Source organism: Hoplias malabaricus, chromosome 14 (genome assembly GCF_029633855.1).
Source record: "Hoplias malabaricus isolate fHopMal1 chromosome 14, fHopMal1.hap1, whole genome shotgun sequence".
Taxonomy (NCBI): Eukaryota; Metazoa; Chordata; class Actinopteri; order Characiformes; family Erythrinidae; genus Hoplias; species Hoplias malabaricus.
Window position 1 is genome coordinate 8,086,358 of NC_089813.1, and position 22,039 is coordinate 8,108,396.

Below are 22,039 nucleotides of genomic sequence, written 5' to 3' on the forward strand. Positions count from 1 at the left end.
ATATATGTAATTTACAATATCCCTACTGTAACCTTCTTTTTTTCTGTATATTGTACCACACTTATAATATGAATTCTGACTGCTGTGTTGTATTTTTTCTACTGGCTGCTAGACCAATAAAGTACAAATCTATCTATCTATCTATCACGTTATCTGCAATCTTAAATACGCAGTGGAAATGATCAGAGAGAACGATCTATTAGTATGCTAAAGTGTTCTAGGAAACAGAGGAGAAAAACACAATGCTTTGCAACAGAGCTCCTCAGAAATATTCCCATGTAACACCATAGGCCTCGCATGCTCTGCTGCTGAGAGAATTACACAGACAGCAGGTCCACAGAGCTCAGTGAAACCAGGAGAAAATTTCCTGTAAAATAGCTCAAGAAGAGCAAGGAACACGATGGTTTCTTTTCATCATCCATTGAAATAAAGGTTAATAAATGTAGTCACCTTTTAGGGGCTGAGGACAGTAGTAGAGGACTCCTGGATACTCATACAGTCCCTGCTGGTAAAAATGACACAGACGACGTTGTTTTAAGCTGGTTACTGTGTTGTAAATAGACTGCTCTGCTGCCTACACGGAGACAACCGACTGAAATATATAGATCGGTCAATTAGATGTTTCTGAAACAGGGAAATAGACAAAAAATTGGAATTAATTGGAGTGAGGGAAGCAGAAAAATGCAACCGACTTCTAAACTGGGAGAAAAATATTGTGGATTTCTCTGAAAAAATTCAAAGCTTGAATCTGGAATAAATACAATACTGGACGATGTAAACACTGAGGGAATTCATAATGCATCTAGCTTTTGAGGCTTCCATGTGATTGTTTTTGCTTTTTTGACACTAAAATATTAACATTATGGACTTTTCTGAGTTTTGCACTGGACTGCATCATTAAAATATTACAGAAATGTCTTGCAAATATAGTTGCTATATCAACAAGTCTTACCCAATGTTACATTCATTTTCTTTACCAGAGCCATTAAAAGTCAACTTGAGGAATAGTGGTGTGTGTGTGAGATAAATGCCTGCCAAGTCTAACGAGTTTTGCTACTGTTTTGCAGTGCAATAAATTCCATAATGTAACTCAAGATAAACACAAGGAAAGTGCTTATTTACAGTTAAAACATCTGTTTATGTGCTTTTATACTGTGGACCTTCTCAGCATTAAACATCCCTTTCTATTAACCCCTGTTTATTTGAAATATTTCAGAAATTCCAAGAAACGTTTTTTCTTCTGGCAATCTGGATGAGCTCTCTTCACTTTCTTTCAGTTCACTCTTAAAAAGTAAATAAAATAACATTGAAAAGCCGTACAGGAAGTATTGCATTACTCCTACAAGGCCAACTGCTGGATGGTAAAGCCTTCCGAATGGCAACGCAGTAAAAGTACAGAAGAGAAAACTCCCAGTCAAGGTTTGAAACATTTTAATAACACACTGAAGCATATTCAAGAATCCAAACCATCAACACATCAAGATGGATTATTACAAAATTTGGTCTTTTTTCATATGTACAATATCAGGAATGTTTTTAATGGCAGAGACAATTGATGCCCAAACTGGGGGAAAAAAAACACTTTGCAAGTGAAATCATCTTAAGTTTAGTTAATGTATCTAATATTCCTCATTATGAGATTGTTGCAAGGATGTTTTAATTATTCCACTTAGTTCTAGACAGTTCTAAATCTGTTTTAAGTGATTTCACCTCTTTCATCAAGAAATTGTCATATTTCAAAAGTTAAGCCAATGGAACTCCATTTGGTTCTTTACGTCTAGTTTGGCCTCCATATCAACACATCAAATCTGAATGTCTGAGGTTGACAGAACGAACCCTGTAAATATGTTCAAGAAAATTATAATTCATTAGTCATTTGAAAAATATCAACTTTCACACTGCAAACAATATCTTGGGAAGCGCCATCTTGAATACAGGCAAAATAACCGTAAACCATATGACAACTCTCACTGAAACCACTGCCTTCCACGCAGTCCTTGGGCAAGACTCCTAACACCCACGTTTCATATTGTTAACGGCTCCAAATTTCACTGTTAACTGTCTAATATTTCTCATAACGTGGCCATGTGTTTATGGTAGTGATATTATGAAAGTATACAGCTATGTTCTTTTTCCAGACTGGCAGATTTTGTCAAAGTTTTCAAACAGTTCTCATGCTTTCTAGAACTCCTAGAAAGCAGTTGGCTTTGCTCTCTGGGTGGGCAGAATGGCCCACTCTCCGGCATTACTGCCCATGGTGCTGGCATTTGCAGGCCTCAAAAAGAAGCAGTGGGCAGTCTCACGTGTTTCAGAGGGAGCAGGTGTTTGCTTCCACACTCCTGAGGCTGGTGGCACTGTGTGCGATCGGGGGCTGGGGGCAGTGATGGGGACGACTAAAGACTAGTGAGATATACAAAAAGCTAAGAAATTGCCCCAAATGTTTTTTCAAATGGCACATAGTTTACGAGAATAAAACTAAAATGTGCAACTCAATAGTTAAAGAAAGTTTCAGAAATTGATTTAACAGAACAGATTAAACAAACTGTTTCCCCATAATCTGTTCTCCCGCTAGAGCTCTGTAATTGATTAGTGTACCTGTGCATTATATATGAACTTGTGTGTAGCCTGTGTAAAACCAGCCGTATATGAAATGTTTATGGATTGTTTTTTTATATAAATCATATGTCCCGATAAGAATGACAAACATACTACCAAGTTGAATGAATATACGTGTTTTTGTGGCCTGTTTAAGCCTGGTTATCAGTCATTTTATACATTTCTTATCAGCTTTTTACTGAGCTCAGAGCAGACATGAAGCTGTTAACTCACTCTCCCACACACACACACACAAATACTTGTGTTGCTGCACTTGTGATTGGCTGTAAACAAACCCTCTTAATAAAAGGTGTTCTGGGGCTTGTACGCCAAGGATTGTGACAGTCTTGGAGCCAACTTTGTAATGGAAAATTAATGCAAAGAATTGTTTATATGTAATATATATGGCTTTAAACTGTATTTTCTAACAACGATATTGCAACAAGGAAATTGGACCCCAAATGAACCCCAATAATGCTGTCCTGTGCCACTATATTTATTTATTTTTGATTAATCTTAGACTCCTAACTTTATTCATTCATTCACTCATTGTCTGTAACCCTTATCCAGTTCAGGGTCGCGGTGGGTCCGGAGTCTTCCCGGAATCACTGGGCGCAAAAAGCTAGAACACACTCTGGAGGGGGCGCCAGTACTTCACAGGGTGACACACACTCACACCTACGGACACTTTTGAGTCGCCAATCCACCTACCAACGTGTGTTTTTTGGGGACTGTGGGAGGAAACCCATGCAGACACAGGGCGAACACGTCAAACTCCTCACAGACAGTCACCCGGAGCGGGACTTGAACCCACACCCTCCAGGTCCCTGGAGCTGTGTGACTACGACACTAACCTGAAAGGTTCTTTAAAGCTTATATTAATTATAAGCAAAAATGAATAGAAATTATATGTTGTGGCTTATTAAACTAGTAAAATATAACCTAGTGTTTACCTTGAAAAACATCTTACTGAGGTAACAAGGGCCCACCAAACCTCGAATTTGGTCCTCACAAGTACAGCAATATATGTCCACACACGTATCACCCTCCCAACACACACTGAGGGGCTGAGCGATATCAAAGGCAGGTGCAGATAAAATATTTGTACACAGTAACTGAACACAGAAAAACAGAAATGTATAAATTATTCACTCCCATAAATACTTCAAAAGCAATTTGCCACAAGGTGATGGAACTGAAATATTGGTGTCTCATACTGTTGAAGCAATACTGTTCATTACGCCCAAACCACACACTCCCATCACAGCCATTAAGCAGAGGTTTGTACTGTATGTGCTTGTATGCGTGTGGTTTTACGATGGATAAATAATTCATGGATATACAGTTCACGCTGATGAGTATTTATAATGATTTAAACAGTACCTCGCTTCATGTGGCCACATATAATTGCTTTTAGGCTATTGAGAACATCATGTTACATTCAATATCACTAGAAGATAACTGGCAGTTACTCTATTGCATTTGGAATAGGGTCAGAGATGCAAAGCATTTCTTTAAATAGGTAGAGTACAGTTCAAATGGACTGTTCCATTTGAGTGGTAGCATTGGCATATACATTCTTTGGACTGCTCCATATAAAGTGTACCTTCATTTAAACATATTAAAGGTGCGTACAAGTTCCTGACCTTGACAAAAAGCCCAGCACTGTGCAGGTCAAGGACCATCCTATATTCCATTCCTATATTTAATTTCCAGTCAAAAGAACCAAAAAAAAAAAGGCCAAATTGTTCAGAGAAACACAGAAGCCTCTTAAACTCTCTATAATCATCCTGTTCAAGGTTGCTGTGGGTCCAGAGCCTACCTGGAATCACTGAGTACACCCTGGACATGGCGCCAGTCCGTCACAGGGTACCACACACTTACACAATCACTCATGGACACTTTTGAGTAGCCAATTTGTTTAGAAACGAGACCCACAGTCAGCCGAGGCCGGGTTTGTACCCATCACTCAAGGACCCTGGAGCTGTGTGATAGCAACACTACCTGCCGCAGCACTGTGTCACCCACCCTACAACATAATAACGATTTTAGTATTCCATCGCTGTCCCATGAAAAACATGTATATCCATTTTTTCCAATGTTTCGTTGAACAAAGCTGCTCGGAAACATTCTCATCTACATAACGGGGGCACTGCAGAAAAAAGGGCAACCACTGCTTTAATCATTTCAGGAAGCCCAGTTCTGGGAATCTCCAAACAGTCCATTTCGACTGTAAATTAAATAAATGAAAGGTGGTCTCTTATTTCTGCACAGTGCTGTATATTACACTGATGAAGTGTAGATCAAGGGAGAGATCTATATCCATAATTTCAGTAGCGTATACCTAGGTCTGTGTTAAAAATCATAAGGCATCCCATGTTTGGAAAGCATGCTACAGTTATTCTGAACTCGATTTAATGTGCCCCGTCTGATGGATTATTCTTGAAAGTTTATCAAAGAGTCTATATCATTCGCACAAGTCTGGAAAAGTCTAACATATTTATCATCACTGAAGGAACTAAGAACTCATCTAAATGCTACTACAGTAAGGTATCCAACTGTTTAGAATTCTTTGTCAGCCCGTCTATCTTTCGGTTTCCGTAAAATAGCAAAATTGTCTAATTACAACTGTGTGTATGTTCCACTATGTACATGAACAAATGTGATTGAGGTCAGGAAGATATGTACCTCTGCTTCCAATTTACTTACACCTACAGTTGTCACGTTGGAGGGAACTAGTGATCTTCAGAATGTTGAAACTGTTGACCACTCTTTCCACTTTACCAATCCCTATGTCCAGAACCAGGCCATATATTGAGGCTAAGGTAATGAGGCAGTGCAACCTTAAGGCCTTTGCACACTCTTAAACTCCTTCGTTTTTAACCACAGGCTGCAGTCCTCGTAAGTGTCCACTATCCACCGCAAGTGTTCTTGACTTCCACACCAGCCACTGCACGAGCCTTAGTCCAGTGATTATGGAGCCATCTTGAGTTCTTGAAATTACAAGGAAGCGTAGGCTGACAACCTACCAACTGCAACTCAGTCTCGCAAACCTTTTTTATGCATTGATTTCCAAACTCTCCTTCTCTTGTTGCAAGGCGTTGATGCTGACGGAGCCGTTGCTAAGAACGGAGCCCTTTGTTATGTCTGTGCTGACGGTGGACAGCGGGAAACTCTCATAGTTCTCTGGCGCCCCCCAGCAGCGGCACTGGTACATCAACGACTTCAGCTCTTTCTGGAAGTTGTTGTTGAGGAAGCCGTAGATGATAGGATTGACACACGTGGACGTCATGGCGGTGAGGTGGCACAACGAGAAGACGGTGTTGTGGCACGCTGGCAAGACCTCGTAGTGCCAGTCGAAAATGGTGTTGAAAACGATCAGCGGTAACCAACAGAGGGCAAACACTGCTACGATGGAGGCCAGCATGACGTTGATCCGCTTGGAGTGTTTAGCCTTCCTTTGCCGCGCATCTCGAGTCCTCTCGATGATATCTTTCCGACGGCTTAGACGGAGGAAGATGCGCATGTAGCAGATGGTGATAAGCGTCAGCGGCAGGCAGTACTGGAATATCAACAACGACGTCATGTAGGCTAGCCGATGAGGCCGGGAAGGCCACTTCTCTATACAGACTATGTGATCAGGAGTGGGGTCGCTGGGAAGACTGATGTTGAAGTCTCGCAAGTTTTCGATCACATTAAAAGGGAGCAAAGGCAGGGAGATGAAGCATGCCATTATCCAGGTGACTGCCACTGCCAGGTACGAGTGCCCAACCACGGGCTTCCAACCGGTCGGATGTATGATGAGCTGGTGCCTCTCCAGCGCAATGAGGACCATGGTGAAGGTGGACACTGAAATGGATGAGCACTGGATGAACGGTGAGAGCTTGCACAAAGTCTCGCCAAGGATCCACGTGTCCATAAGCGTGTAGATGACAGTCGAGGGCAAGCAGATGATGCACATGAGGATGTCGGAACACGAAAGGTTGGCGATGAAAATGTTGGTCACATTGCGCATCTCCTTCTGCCGCAAAATAACCACAACCAAGCAGGCGTTGCCCAGCAATCCAACGGCCAGCGTGGCGCTGTAGGCCACAATCAGGAAGGTGGTGCCGCTGAGCGAGGGTGGGCAGAGGTCCCAGTCCATTAGAGAGTATCCAGAGCTGTTAGGGTGAGAACCCTCCATCAGCAGCCGTTTCTACACACAGATCCAAAAAAGAAGAGCAACGCACACCGCTATCTTTGTTGCCAGTCCGATCTTTTCCCTCAGTTCCCAAGACGTCTCATTTTCACTGCGCTACCGGCTCTTGAAAGAACAGCAGTGCTCCTACGACACCTGCAATAAGACAATGAAGAAAAGACATCAGTGCTTGCAGCAAATAGAGGATCTGTGACATGAATACAATTTAAAATCTTCTCCAACAGGAGGTTTAAAGGTTATTAAGTAGAGCAGGGAATCTGCCGCACTCCGAGAATAATCCCACAGACCTGTCTTCTCTCTCTGTATGCTAAATTGAAGTGGCAGAGACTTAAACCCTCGCAGGAGCTTCGTGATAAAGATTTATTCATTGGGTTAGTCTCCTGTTCTTCTTCTGTTCTAACCCTGATAGCTGAAACAAGCTTTGCATCTTACCGAGCAACTTCAAACTCCCATCTGCCACTAGGAACAACTTCACTTCAAACGTGGTCATGAATTTTTAACAGAACAACACCGTGGTCTGGGGAGAATATGTGGAGGAGTCAGAAACTCAGTTACAGAACTTGGTAGAGGTGGCTGAGGCAATAAAACATTCACCACGGAAAACACACTAGATATAACATACTATTATTACAGCCAGTAATAGGATCATTATGTCAAAATCTACGTACATTATTCATCTTTAACTCGGCACATGATTCCTGCTCAGTGTACCTTAGAACTACACGTCCAGGACTTGATATTTCTGATCTAAACATGCTTATCTCTATCACAGCAGCAGAAAAGAAACACTTAAATGAAAAGATGGGCATGAAAAACCATGGTTATGGAGGAGGCAAGAACCAAAAAAAACCCCCAAAACTAGGAAATCACCACACTTTGGCTTGGAAAACCAGGTGGTGACATGGGTACAGTTTGTCTAGAGATCCAAGCCTTGTTATAACTCACTATGCCCTTTCGCTAGTTGGAATGCTGCAGCACTTTTGGAGATCCATGGTCTTGAAAATCATTTCCCAGTTCTAGCAGTAGCAATATAAAGCAAAATCTAGGGACATACAATATCAGTAGATGGAGTCACTGAATGTCATTTGCTGGAGTTGAATATTCCTCCCCACATTAAGTATTCATCAGAGAGAAATATCAATCTCCTTCTACTCAGACCCCAGTCCCATTTGGCCACACTGTCTGCACAGTGATATGAGATTTCTCATATAACCTGACGTTGCTTTTTTAATAAAGCATTTGTATTTCCTTATATATTTTTAATGGTATTTTCATTCCTAAACATAAAAAAAGAAGCAACTCATCATTTGGAGATGATGTTATGTACGTGTTCTATAATGTGTGCTAAAGAGCTGACCATCTGCTGAATGAGATTATAAATCGGGTTCCAAAGGAATCCTGGAGAGCCAGGTTACTCAGTCTGCAATTCCAACTTGGCCTGAAGCAAAGATCTGCCTAGACGCCTAGGCTAATATCACTATATGAAAATCTTATTTTGAGTATAATATGTTTCTGCTGCGTGTTCTGCATATTATTGGAAAATCACACTCTGTGCTCAGAAATCTGACATCCTTTGGTTCTCCCTTTGAACAAATTCTTAAAATATCAGCCAGAGCTTTCTGATAAAACAATCAAGATTGTTTTCAACATGCATTATTTTGGATTTTTCTCGTGCAAAACAGCTTCAAGCTGAGTGCTACAAAGTTGACTTTAATATATTTACAGCAGTTTCTTCTATTTGGGATTAAGTTTCAATTAAAGTGAAATTAAAGATTTTGTTCAGTCCCCCCACCCCCACAAAACTTCCTGTTAAAAACAAACTTGAAGAGGGGTGGATGAAAGCAGCTAGATAGAATAACAGAGTGTAAATTTGGAGTTATCTTTGGAACTTCATCTCTGTGAGCATTTGACAGAAGCGAAATCTGGCTGAAATGTCAACATACTCAGGATCAATAAACCCAATACCCATTCGCCGCACTAGTCTCAGTCTTCATAATCAGCGCCGAGGAGCAGTTAATTCAGCCAACACTAATCTACTCTCTTCCTCTCTATCACTCTCTCTCTTGCTGTTCTAGAGTTGGCTGGTTTCTTTTTCCCTTATCTATCTTTATCTCTTTTTCAATCCTATCCTTCTCCCTCCATGCAGTGCAAAATCAATTAACAGTTATGAAATTCATGGCCTTCCACCGGGTACAATTAAACTTCTGTAAGTCATGACGCCCCTGAACCCTGATATCAGTTCCCCAACACCGCAGTCCAGTAAAGTAGAAGGGTAGAAGATATCTACCCAAATTTACACGTTTTCCTCGAGAGCACTGAAGGTGACTGCTTTCGTGTTGGTTAGGAGTATAATTCAATCTTAATCTTTTGTCTCTAGGGTTCGTTTGAGCTCCTCCAACCTTGTTCTAATGAGAAGCTCCAGATGCTGTAGATATTCTCCCATTGCTGATGATTTAAAGAGTGATTTCCTGAGTGAAGCTGAACAAGACTTCAATCTCAGCTGGGTTTGTACTGTGTAAATAAGTCTTCAAAAGTGGAAAAACAAATTGAAGCTATACAGCATCAGCAACACCCAATGTTTGTGGATTTTGGAAACGGTCTAGATTGTTTTTTTTGTTTTGTTTTTTTGACATTTTGTCACTCCTCTAATGTTCAGTCTTTGAAGCTGGTTGCATTTTCATTAACCCCAATTACATATGAACTCCAACTTACACTCACGCCTTTGAGAAAGGTTTTATGAACCGATGAGTCCATGGACTGAGATTACAGACAATGCAACTAACTTTTAGGACTCAAATGTGGAAGCAAGATATCATCCCTGTAGATTTCTTTAGATGTTCAGTAGTAACAGTACTGTGTATATTTACATATAACAAAGAAGAAGACCTATTTAATGAGCTTAATCATTTTCTCCCCATCTTGCGTAACACCCGGCAGTGTAAAGGCAATCATACTGCAACGTCTCACACTCCACATCATAACCCAAATCCTCAGCCATTACATAAACACCCCAACAATTATGACTGTAATTAGCAGCCATGAATATTTCATAAGGTTATTCTACGCAAAGATCTCTATTTAGACTTGTACACTTTAATTGTGGAGAACGATGGGTATGTTTAGATAAGTCTAATTAGGCTATCTAATATTCAAATCTCCAAAAAGAAGTGCAGATTAATGGAGAGATTGTGTTCAAAGTGTTTTCTTCAAGTAATTACTGAGCACTCAGACACACTTCATCAACAGCTCTAAACCTATCAACACCTTCTAGATCAGGGTTCTTAAAATAGAGAAGACAACTTTACCCAGGCTTCACAGAGTTATAATTTTCCAACAAAAGGCCAATGGACTCCTAAGGGCTACAAGATTCAATATCGACATCAAAAAAGAAAAAGTGGTATCATACTAACTCCATGAGAATGACTATGGGTTTACACATTTATTTTGATTGGAAAAGTGCAACAAGTAATGTCTGAAATGTTGTAAATCCTTTCCATCCATTGTCCCTGAGATTGAAAGTGTTTCAGAGACTTTTATGAAAACATCAGTGGCTTCTAGGCGTATTGATGTAAAAGCAAAACATCTGTGAGACTGCAGATAAGATTCAGAAGTGCCTTAGCTGCAAGTGACTAAAGATCCATCAAGCTCAAGGCGTTTGTTTATCTTCACGGAAACCGAATCTGGATGTGGGCCCAATATGCCTTGGAAATGCAGATTATTGTCAAGTCAATCTCCTTCTAGAAGCCCCCTATTTCTCAGAAAGGACTCTTGCCATGTCTCAGCAGTGGTACTCGACTCAAAAGCTGTGTACAATGAAGCTGGAGACCTAGAGGAAAACGATATTGCTTAAAAACGTGCTTGTATACTTAATGATTCTCCTAAAATGCCGCGTGAGAAAGACTATCAGACGAAAAAGGAGACATGAGACACTTTGGACGTAGACAGAAATTATAGCAGTTATTCACAGCAGAAAGTGGTTTGTCTAGGATGAGAGATAGTTGAAGTTATATTGAGATTCCTTCCCTCAAAAGGAGATTCAGGCAAAGATTCCTGGGATCATCTTCTCAGTAAAACATCTTGAACTAGAGTCTTTCCCTCTGACCTCACTTTGGTGTCGAAGAATCTGAGAAATTATAAAGATCTTGTTGTTCTCTGCAAGAAAGTACTGAGATATTAAGAGATATCTTTTTTCCGATGTGGAGGGACAGAGGTAGGATACACGGTCCATCCTCTTGGAAAAAAAAAAGCAGGGCCCGTGTCGTTTATTACGGTCTGCAGAGGCTTGATGCGACCCATGGGTTGTACACGTAGCCTGTCAGCGCAGCTCACGGATGGCGAGACCAGGGGATGTTTAGGTGTCACCTGTGGCCATAGATGCGAAAACACTGACATGCGATTATGTCTGCTGCTAAAACATAACCCCAATCCTCAAAATGGATGAACGGATGGCGAGGGTGCCCTTGTTATTTCCCTCAGTCGTTGACAGGAGAAAAAGAGCCCAGGAAGACGCAGAGTCCCCGCTGAGTGCTGCTCTGTGCAAAAGCAAGAGATCGCTCTTTTAACTGGCTGTGTGAGTAATTTGGGACACTGCGTGGGTGGGGGGCGTGCATGTGATTTTCATGACGCAAAATGCTGCTGTCAGATCACAAGCTTGTGTTTCTTCATATCTTCTTCTAGTTTAACTGAAAACAGCAGCCGTGTGGAAATTCATAACGAGTGCACCAACAGAAATGCCACTTTTCCACTGCATGGTTCCTACACCGCTCTACTAGACCCTACTTTTGAACATACTTTTTTTTGTTGTTCTTTAGACAATGTTGGTACCTGGAATGAGGGACTTTTCATAATCCTTTTTATAAAGGAACACACAACATACCATTATTAAAAATTAGCGTTTACATGAAGAATTAACCCAACCGTTACATTAATTTTATATTCATCAATATTTAACAGTGTATGTAATGTAATATACACTTATAATATAATACACTCTTGGCTGATACTCAAACACTAACACGCAATGCCAGTCAGAAAAGACCTTGAAAAAGGCTTTAAATATATTATTTTAAAAAATGTTTTTTTTTTAACTCAAGGTAACTGCCGCCACATTTAAGGTGGAACGGAAAACTCGCTAAATACAAGAGTGATATAAATTTACTAAAAATGAGACATCTTGTTTAACTACTCTAGCAGGCTCTAGTGACATTGAGTGAGAGAAAAAGTAGAATTAACTTACTATACTTCATCTCTTTCACACATAGCTCCAACAGGCTTCTTTTTCAGATGCCTCGTGCAGTGATGTTGTGCTGCCGTGCCATGCGAGATCAGCTGTGCACATATTGCACCAAACGCTGTTCCTTGAAGGCGTTAATGTAAAGTGTTCCCATACTTTTGATGACTCGGGTCGTACATTTTTCTCTCTGCTTGTGCTAACATTATCCTCTGCTGTGACCGCCTCCGCCATTTTTCAAACCCTTCTTCCAGAGTTCGTCACGTGTAGCAACTGTACCTATGTGTATAATAACTTAGACCCAACTAATCGATTATTAAATTAGTTGCAAACTATTTTAACACACGATTTTAATCGATTAGTTGTTGCAGCCCTAGACTAAACGTGACATCGAAACCTGGCAGAGCCCTGAGCCTGGTATAGTCGAGTAGTGTAGCTAACACGCAGTGGAAAAGTGCAATTAACCTGGAACATTCTCATGTTGAAGAGGTGGCAACAGCCCATTACTGCGTTTAGGAATTAGGCTGATGTCACCAGAAATAATTTTGGAATAGGTATCAGAAGAAACATTTCTTCTGAATAAAGTGGGGTGTATGCCTGTTGTAATAGCTCTTACACTACTGGGAATTCTTTAGATTAAATTTTGGAAAACGGCTTTGAAAATTTGATTACATTCAGCCATGAGATCATTATTGAGGTCAGGTACTGGTATAGGATAATTAGTCCTGGATCACAAACGCCACTCAAAATGATCTCAGAGATATTGGATGGAGCTCCCTCACAGCCCAATGCTGGATGACTTGTACACCCCCTTTAAAATAAACCCCCCTCCCCCCTCCTCTAGCCAGCAGTAGCCATTGGGCACGGTGACCTTAGACCTTATCTGCTGCAGAGCGTCCCATTTCATTTTCTGTTCTTCAATTCTGTAAAGATTACATAAGCTCTGTGTGTGCAACTGAATGTCTGAATCCACAAGAGGGCCATGTTAAAGGAGCTGAATTCACTAGATATAATGGTGTCTACAAATGTTTGCACATATAGCCCATCTTCGAGTATGCCCATGTTAAATTTTTTTCTATATCGCCCACCCTCGGTGCGTTAAACAGGCAAACTCCACACGGCTGACAAACCACAGCTTGTGTCAAACAGCATGCAGTGAAATCCATGAGGTTTTTTATTTTTTTTCCCAGGCGGCTGGCACAGAGGAAGACAGAAGGCCATAAATAAACGGCACATCATAGCAAGTAAGATGCAGCATCGTGGCAGGGGGCCGCAACCGCTGCAAATCGTCTAATGAGCTTACGAGTCTCAGCTTTGATTGTGTTTCACATGGGGCATCTGTGTGAAATGGCCACAGTCGGCATCGACGCAAAGCACAAAAGGGAGTTAATGAACGGTGACGCTCGGAGGTAAGAGACAGAGTTATATTTCTGCCAATGCATCCACTTTGATTAGAGCGGCTGAATCCGAATGTGCACATTTGATTTTAAAATGGAAAATGAGAACGCCGCTGCCTTTGGTAGAGGCTCAAATGAAACATGGAAACAATGCGGAACCTCGTGTTCTGATCTCTTGCAGACAAAGATGATTTCATTGTTTTCTTTGTTTTGTTTTGTTCTCTGCTTTGCAGGAACACATCTCCACGTCTCGTGATAAATCTGAAATTGAAAATGAGAATTCTGAGGCAAAAGGAGCCAACAGTACACAGGCTCTATACAGTGACACCCTTTCAAAGGCCAGCTGCCTTCTCCCAAATGCTCGCTATAATCACACAGGAAAAGAGGAAAGAGATCTTTGGAGCCAGTCCCTTCCCAGGGCCCAGATTACCGAGTTACATGTAGCATGTGAACACCCTGGAGGGGGCGCCAGTCCTTCACAGGGCAACACACACACTCACTCACACCTACAGACACTTTTGAGTCATCAATCCACCTACCAACGTGTGTTTTTGGACTGTGGGAGAAAACCCATGCAGACACAGGGAGAACACACCAACTCCTCACAGACAGTCACCCAGAGGAAACCCACGCGGACACAGGGAGAACACACCAACTCCTCACAGACAGTCACCCAGAGGAAACCCACACAGATACAGGGAGAACACACCACACTCCTCACAGACAGTCACCCGGAGGAAACCCACGCAGACACAGGGAGAACACCCCCCCCACACACACACACACACACACCTCCATTCAATGCTTGGCATTGGGCCTGGTGTCCTTAAGCTCATGTGTGAAGCTTTGTGTACAATGTTTGTGTCTAAATCCTAAAATAACATAATTTATAATTATAAAGAGTGTCTACAAATCAAAATCTTCCAGAACAGAGAAGGCTGATATTCCTATTCTTCCAGCCATGGGTTAGACACTGGAACTGGCTGGAAGTGCTGACAGCAACACTTTGACGCTCCTTAAATCTGACAAGTGACAGCTAATCTGGCGTCTGCGTGAACATAATTCCCTGCAATCACACTGTCAACCTATGAGTCACACATAACTTCATGGTTCGTCAGTGTCAATTTCACATTTCGCTTTAAAGTCGAGCAATTAGAGACCACTTTTCAAGAGAACCAGCCCAAACCCAGTCCTAAACCAGAAGCATTTGTCAACAAAGAAGCCTCAGCACTAATGTAAACGGGCTCTGCACTAACCTTGCCAGCCCTCAAGAGATTTGATTTAATCTTTAACCCACTGAGGCCCTGTGACAACAAGCCTTCTGGGAGATGGTATGAAGTGGGGCATATTCTCCCCCTTTTCCACAAGTGAACACTATTCCAGGATCTTAATGAAACATCTTTGACCTGCTTTGTTAAAAATACACAAAAATCAAACATTCTCCAATCTGTCTAAACAACCAGTTTGACAGCAGTCTGACAGCAACCTTATAGTCCCCCCCTCATCATATATTACTCGGCTTAACCTCGTCTTCGCACTCTCACATGGGTCCAGAGCCGTTATTGTAAAGACTCTGGGACAATCCTACACTTGATGTCTTAAGAAGCCCACACAAATCTGTGGTTTTATATCAGTGTCTGTTTTGGTAGGTGTTCAATGTCTTCAAATTTAAATCATACACACAACAGGGTAAAATAAGTCATTCTTAGATCTGAGACTAGCTAATATTTCCACAGCTGTTAATGTGTGATAAGCTATGGCAGTTCAAACAGATCTATCGGTGCAGTAAGAGGACTCAGAGATACTTTTCTTCTGATGCACTTAAGTAAGTAAACAACTAAAGCCAAACATTATGTTGGCATGTATTGAGAAAAAAAAACACTCATTCAATTTGCCTAATTCAGATGAAACGTGTGTAACCCGTTTTCAATCACAGGAGCACAGTGCTTTATCAGATTATTCTGATTAGAAACAAGCGCACACCTACTACTTCCTTATTTGCATTTCATTTATAAGAGACACTTTTAATTTGCCTTCATTTCCTTGAAAAATGCTCACGTGTCGTAGAAAGGCAATAAAAGAGAAGCATTAACCAGGGCAAACCATTCTCGCTTGAAGAATACAGACCATAATATTGCAACTTAAAAAAAAAAAGCCGATTTCATGTCATGGAAAGTCATAACATTAAATTCATTCATTCATTATCTGTAACCCTTATCCAGTTCAGGGTCACGGTGGGTCCAGAGCCTTCCTGGAATCATTGGGCACAAGGCGGGAATACACCCTGGAGGGGGCGCCAGTCCTTCACAGGGCAACACAGACACACACATTCACACCTACGGACACGTTTGTGTCGCCAATCCACCTACCAACGTGTGTTTTAGGACTGTGGGAGGAAACAGGAGCACCCAGAGGAAACCCACGCAGACACAGGGAGAACACACCACACTCCTCACAGACAGTCGCCCGGAGGAAACCCACGCAGACACAGGGAGAACACACCACACTCCTCACAGACAGTCACCCGGAGGAAACCCACACAGACACAGAGAGAACACACCACACTCCTCACAGACAGTCACCCGGAGGAAACCCACACAGACACAGAGAACACACCACACTCCTCACAGACAGTCACCCGGAGGAAACCCACTCAGACACAGGGAGAACACACCACACTCCTCACAGACAGTCACCCGGAGGAAACCCACACAGACACAGGGAGAACACACCACACTCCTCACAGACAGTCGCTCGGAGCAGGAATCGAACCCACAACCTACAGGCCCCTGGAGCTGTGTATAACATTCAATTATTACAAGAAAATCAAGAAAAATTTCTGACACTGTTTCCAGGTCACGATTTGTACTTTGCCCTTAGAGGAAATACAGACAATTCCCCAGAAAGGGATTGTGACTAAAATGATTATATTTCCTATCTCTGCTGTAAATAAGACGGGGTTAGTATCAGTTTGTCTGCAATTAACCAATAAACGATTTTTCTTTTCAGAAAAGAAGGAATTTACCTTCCTTTTTAATTGCGATATAAATGTTTTGTAATTGTGTTCTGTCCTTTTCCAAAGCTTATGGCCTCCTCAAGCCCACCAGGAAGGGTTTAGAACGTCCACAGATGGTTAATTGCTTCAGGATGCACAGACTTTTTTTTTTTTTGGTATCCATTTAGTGTTGTGTTACGTAATGTGCGATTCGGCTTGCCTTGGCTGCCGATAATGAGCAGAGATGCTGTGTGAAATAATGCTCCTGTCAGAGAGTGTCTCTCACACTTTCTCCAGTAGGATGTGTGAAGGCGCTGAATGTGAATCAAAGCTGTCACTGCACTGCATTGCTCTCGCCTCAAAGTTATCGCTCGCACTTTCATAAACTTGTACTGGTTGGGGATGCAGCCTAGGATGCAAGAAAAATAGATTCTTAGTAGCAAAAGTAAAGCACTTTTGTAAGTAATGAGCACTGGCAACTATATAGGAGGGTGGAATCTGTTCCAGAACAGTTACACAAACAGAAGTTTTAGCTTTTACAAACATAGAATGCTGTGCAGTGGATGAAATACTGTGAGGCAGTGTGGGGAATATGCACAAACCTAGCATGCATGCATTTGCATATTAACAAGCAAACGTATGCAAACTAATGGGAAATCTTCCACCAGCTGCATTTTTTCCACAACTTCTCTCCATGTCTTGTGTTTCATAACAGAGATTGCAATAAAATATTCATAGCACACAGACACAGCCGGATGAATTGTCACAGTTATCAGGACAGTCCTGACAATGTGCAGTGGCATTCATGGTAAATATGTTGCCTTTCAAAGGACAACAAAGAAAATTATATGTGGTTTTTTTTTTCTGATATTCTTGGTCATCAGTTTTATTGATTATAATCATGACCAATTATGTCTGCCTGCTTTTCAGGTGGAGGTACGTGAAAATTAACTATCACTTAGTGTCCTAAAATACTGAAATGTTATTTATTAATTAATTTTATCAAGATTTTCCAGAATAATGACTTCTTATCCCACAAATTATGCTCTTTTTTTGAAGTATACCCTTTTTCTACTACTTATTTAGCATATGAAGTTGAACTATTAATACAAAATATTACAATATAGTTGCCCAGAAATTTTGTAAAAAATACTACTAAAATAAGGTATTATTTCGAGAAAATAATTATTTTTGTTGAAGGCCTAACTGTTGTAAATGTCTTCGACATAGTAATTAATTGACTTATAGACAATAGTAAGTCAAAATTAGAATTAAAATATGAGATATTTTAACACAGCAAATCATTATTATTTGCCAAAAATTCTTTGATTTACCGGACATTTGGAAACATTATTTCGACGTACTAAATATTGTTTTTCGTCAAAAAAATACTTTATTTCGATTTACCAAGTCAAGTTATAGATATATTTCTATCAGACACAAAGAATGTGATCTTCCCTTCCCTTTCTGGCGGGAAAAGGGCTTCCACAATTCGTTATCGACTGTCTGCAGTCAACGTCTGAGAGGTTTCTGCACGTGCCGCCAGTTCCGAGGAGAAACAATACAACACCAAAAAAACGAAGGCGCCAAAATGAGTCAACACTTAATGAACCGTAAAATATCTCTACGCTCACGTCGTTAAAGAACATTTTCAAAGTTTAACATAGCGTCAGGGTTCTCCAGCAGCCAAACCGCCAAGAACCGTTTAGGAACCTTTATTTTTTAAGAGTGCGCGACACAAGCCAAAGTCTGTACTCTTCAACCTGTTCACGTTCAACCGTTTTTCGCATCAACGCGCGCGACAAGACAGCGACGTGTTTTCCCTTCAGAAACACCGCTGCCTTCAGGTGAACAAACGACGACATGAAAACTCTTTTCTCCACCAAATATCCTCAGCAGACTCACCATAGAGGCTGTCCCCGCAGTATTCCTCCTTCTCTCTCTCTCTCTCTCTTTCTCTCTCTGGTGCGTATTCTTTCTCGAGTCGCGTGTGCGTTCCATCCACACATGAAGGTAGTGTGTGTGAAGAAGCGGGTTTTATCTTTCAGTCCAATCCTAACCACCCCCAGACCGCCACCCCCTCCAAAAAAAAAAAAACAGCGCTAGTAGGAGGCGTCCTTCCTTCCACACAACCACCAGCATCCAGCCCCTCAGTGACCCTATGGAGCTCCACCACACTCTCAACCCTCTCTCTTTAAAGGTAGATTCACTACCTTTTTTAAAATCAAAAAGCAACCAATTTAAAACACTGAACTGGAGTTTGCTCTTGAACAAACCGTAAGCTGCTATGTAGGAGAAGAGTGAGAACTTTTAGCTTGTTATTATTAGTCATATTGACTAGAAAGAAATGAAGTTAAGGTTGGGGTGAAATATAATTCTCAGTGTGGCACGGTGGTGATCTAATCTCTGCCTCACTGTCTGTGTTTTCTCTGTGTCTGTGTAGGTTTCCTCTGGTATCCAAAAATATTCCAAAAACACGTGTTGCTAGGTGAAATGGATGTGCCCATGGGGTGTAAGTGATGGTGAGAATGTGCACAGCAAGTTCTCTAGTGTTGAATCAACACTGTTAGTGTTAAATTATTACATTAACAGTGTTAATTTAACACTAATAGTGTTGATTTAACACGGTGAATTTGCTGTGTGTGATGCCCTTTGATGGACTATCGCCCAGTCCAGGTTTTGTTCCTGCCTTGTACCCAGGGATTCCGGATAGGCTCTGGACACCCCTCAACTTTGAAGAGGAAGTGGTTACAGAAAATGAATGAACATCATTTTCAGGGACAGCTGAATTCAAAAAGCATTTAAATCTGTTGGGATTTCTGAAACAACTTTCAAAGGGTAATGTGTGATTAAATCTTACTTTAAATTTCTGAAATAATGAGGGAATCAAAACGCTTTCAAGTCCTTATGAAACACTTCCAGCCTTCAATATCACATTTCGAGAGCTGTCAGAAGACTTAACGACCAGGACAACTTTAAAAGAACACTCATTAAACCCATGCTGTGCTTTCAAGAACAATCTATCTTCATTTGCAGAGTTTTCCTGTGTTCAAATGAACAATCCATTCTCGGAGTTAAATCAGAACTTGCTTGGGTGAGTTCATAATTAACGTTTCCTGTTTCTGTGCTTCATCCCATTGATTCCCTTGTCCCAACACAACTGTTTTTGGACCTAGCATTTTAGCCCATTAAAAACAATTGCTATCCTGTGCCTATTTTGAGCACTAAAGGTTAAAGTTAGATCAATCCAGGACTGTTAGTCTAAGGTCCGATATGTACTGAGGGGAGGGGATGAAAACATGTTGAATATAACCACTGCATAATCTATGAAATGACTTTGATTATTGCTAAGTGTTGATGCTTTTTGGGGAGATGCTGGACAGTAGCAAGTGCAGTGGTAAGGTTCATAGCATTATAGTAGGAAAGATACTACTGTTTTTCTTTGTCTAGAACTGCTTATCCAGTTCAGGGTCGCAGTGCTGACCATAAATGGAAACATCAAATACGTTAAGTTAATGGAATTAACATTTTAGGTAGTGTCACAGTCACACAGCTCCAGGGACCTGGAGGTTGTGGGTTCTATTCCTGCTCCGGGTGACTGTCTGTGAGGAGTGTGGTGTGTTCTCTCTGTGTCTGCGTGGGTTTCCTCCGGGTGACTGTCTGTGAGGAGTGTGGTGTGTTCTCTCTGTGTCTGCGTGGGTTTCCTCCGGGTGACTGTGAGGAGTGTGGTGTGTTCTCCCTGTGTCTGTGTGGGTTCCCTGAGCTGGATAAGGGTTACAGATAATGACTGAATGAATGATTAAACATTTTAGACTGATTATTAATACCTTCAAAGCAATGTTTATCCTTCAGAAAATGCAAATCTAGTTATTTAAGGTACAGTCTTGCCATTTTAATGAAGTTACCCAGCACAGGTAAACAAAGTAGGCCAATGAGTTCCACTGGAAATGATTATTATAACATACCAGTGGCAGAAGTATAAACAATCAATCGTCACCTCTGATCACTATTTTTGAGGGGTATTTTTCAGCTTTTGTGTCATGTTTGGGCAGCAAGTTAGGGAAATTGGCAGTGCCGCTGCCACACAGCTCCAAGATCCTAGGTTTGTGGGTTCAAACTTCCTCTTCATAACCCCACCACCCCAAAAAATTCATTCATTCACTGTCTGTAACCGCTTATTCAGTTCAGGGTCATAGTGGCACCCGGGTCTACTATGTCTACATAGTCTACCCGGGGCACCAGTCCTTCACAGGGTGACACACACTCACACATATGGACACTTTTGAGTCGCCTATCCACCTACCAACATGTGTTTACGTGTGAAATTGCCCATAGATATGAGAGTGTGAGTAACTGGGTGAGTTTGAGTGACTGGGTGAGTGTTTAAAAATTGTCATTTAGTGCGTTTGCAGCTGATAAAAATGGAGGAATCACCATGATGACTTTGCTGACCTTTCATGAACTATGTCAATACAGTGCAGTTATTACACATGGAACTTATAAAATATTTCAGGGTGTTCAAAACAGAAATGTAATCCCCCCCAGCCCCCCTAGCTAGGCCTTTGTTGAAATCCTATATTATATCGTGAATGAGAATAGTTCAAAGCTTTCAAAACACTGAGGGTTTATCTGAGCCGACGGGAAACCTAAGAATAAACATATAAAGCCACACTATTTAAAAGTCTGAGTATTAGTGGTTTTATTTATTGCACTTCTGCTCTGTGGAACTCTTCCAACACAGCTAGGGGATATTTTGCAATGGCTTAGAAACCCACTTAAAACCTCTTAAAGCCTCCAGTCAAAAACCTCCTCAGCTGGCCAGCTGTGGTACTGCAGCAGTGCACTGTGGTATGTTCTCTGAACATGGAAAGAAACATCTTTACCTCTGTTATTTGGCTCAGTTTGAGCAGTGTCTGATTGGAAGCTTTAAATAGGAGCTAAAATACAGTGCCTTCAACCGGTGTGTAATGGTTTTTACAGCAGATTGTTTGAATTTGACCTCACGACGGACGTCTCTGTTCCCACCGCCGAGACGAGGCTTCTTTTCCCATGATGAATATGCTGGGAAATTTTACAGCCCCTGAGGGTTTCAATCCAGTCTCCAGATCAGCCCACTATCACGTCTCTTGCATCCCAAACATCTCCAACCTCCTGCAGACACAGAGTTCCAGTGTGCATGTACATCTTGTATAATCTTCATAAAAACATAAAGTAAAATAGGACATTTTGGAGCAGAAAAACATGAGCATAATGTCACCATGCGCAAAGCCACACGTAACCTAAAGGACAAAACAACAAATCTCCCAGGGTTAAGATTCCCTTCATTTAGATATTCTAATGAATAGCCATTCAGGTTTCAGAATTCAGCCAGCCAATCAGAACACACTGCTGATCTAGCTAATCAGGGTTGCATGTTATTATCTTGTATTAACAGAAATGAGAAAAATGTTAGAAGTGCAGCCACAAACGCTTCTGCTAAAGAATATATATTTAATGTAAGTGTAATAATCTCCATCCTTAAATATATTATTTCATATGTAATAGTAGTATATCATTAAAACAGTAATACTTTTATTTAAATCTAAGTGTTAAAGTGGGTTAAGCAGAAGAAGTCATTAGAGGAA

The 22,039-nt window shown here is 41.2% G+C and overlaps 1 protein-coding gene across 2 annotated transcripts; it reads right to left on the minus strand.

The window, feature by feature from the left end:
• Positions 1-1,425: 1,425 nt before the first annotated feature.
• On the minus strand, positions 1,426-18,552 carry npy8br (neuropeptide Y receptor Y8b). 2 transcript variants are annotated; one of them, XR_010795300.1, is made up of 3 exons: positions 18,321-18,552; positions 5,284-6,928; positions 1,426-3,710 (listed from the first exon to the last, which is right to left on the minus strand). XR_010795300.1 is itself a non-coding variant. In XM_066643340.1 (2 exons), exon 2 carries the CDS (start codon positions 6,776-6,778, stop codon positions 5,654-5,656), a length of 1,125 nt encoding a protein of 374 aa, XP_066499437.1. In that variant the 5' UTR covers positions 6,779-6,928; positions 18,321-18,552; the 3' UTR covers positions 1,426-5,653. The 2 variants fall into 2 exon arrangements, 1 of the variants encoding a protein (XP_066499437.1); XM_066643340.1 differs by having other exon boundaries at positions 1,426-6,928.
• Between the last annotated feature and the right edge of the window lie 3,487 nt (positions 18,553-22,039).

Coding starts and splice junctions, on each gene's coding strand:
- npy8br (XM_066643340.1), bottom strand. CDS start 6,778: ATGGAGGGTTCTCACCCTAACAGCTCTGGATACTCTCTAATGGACTGG.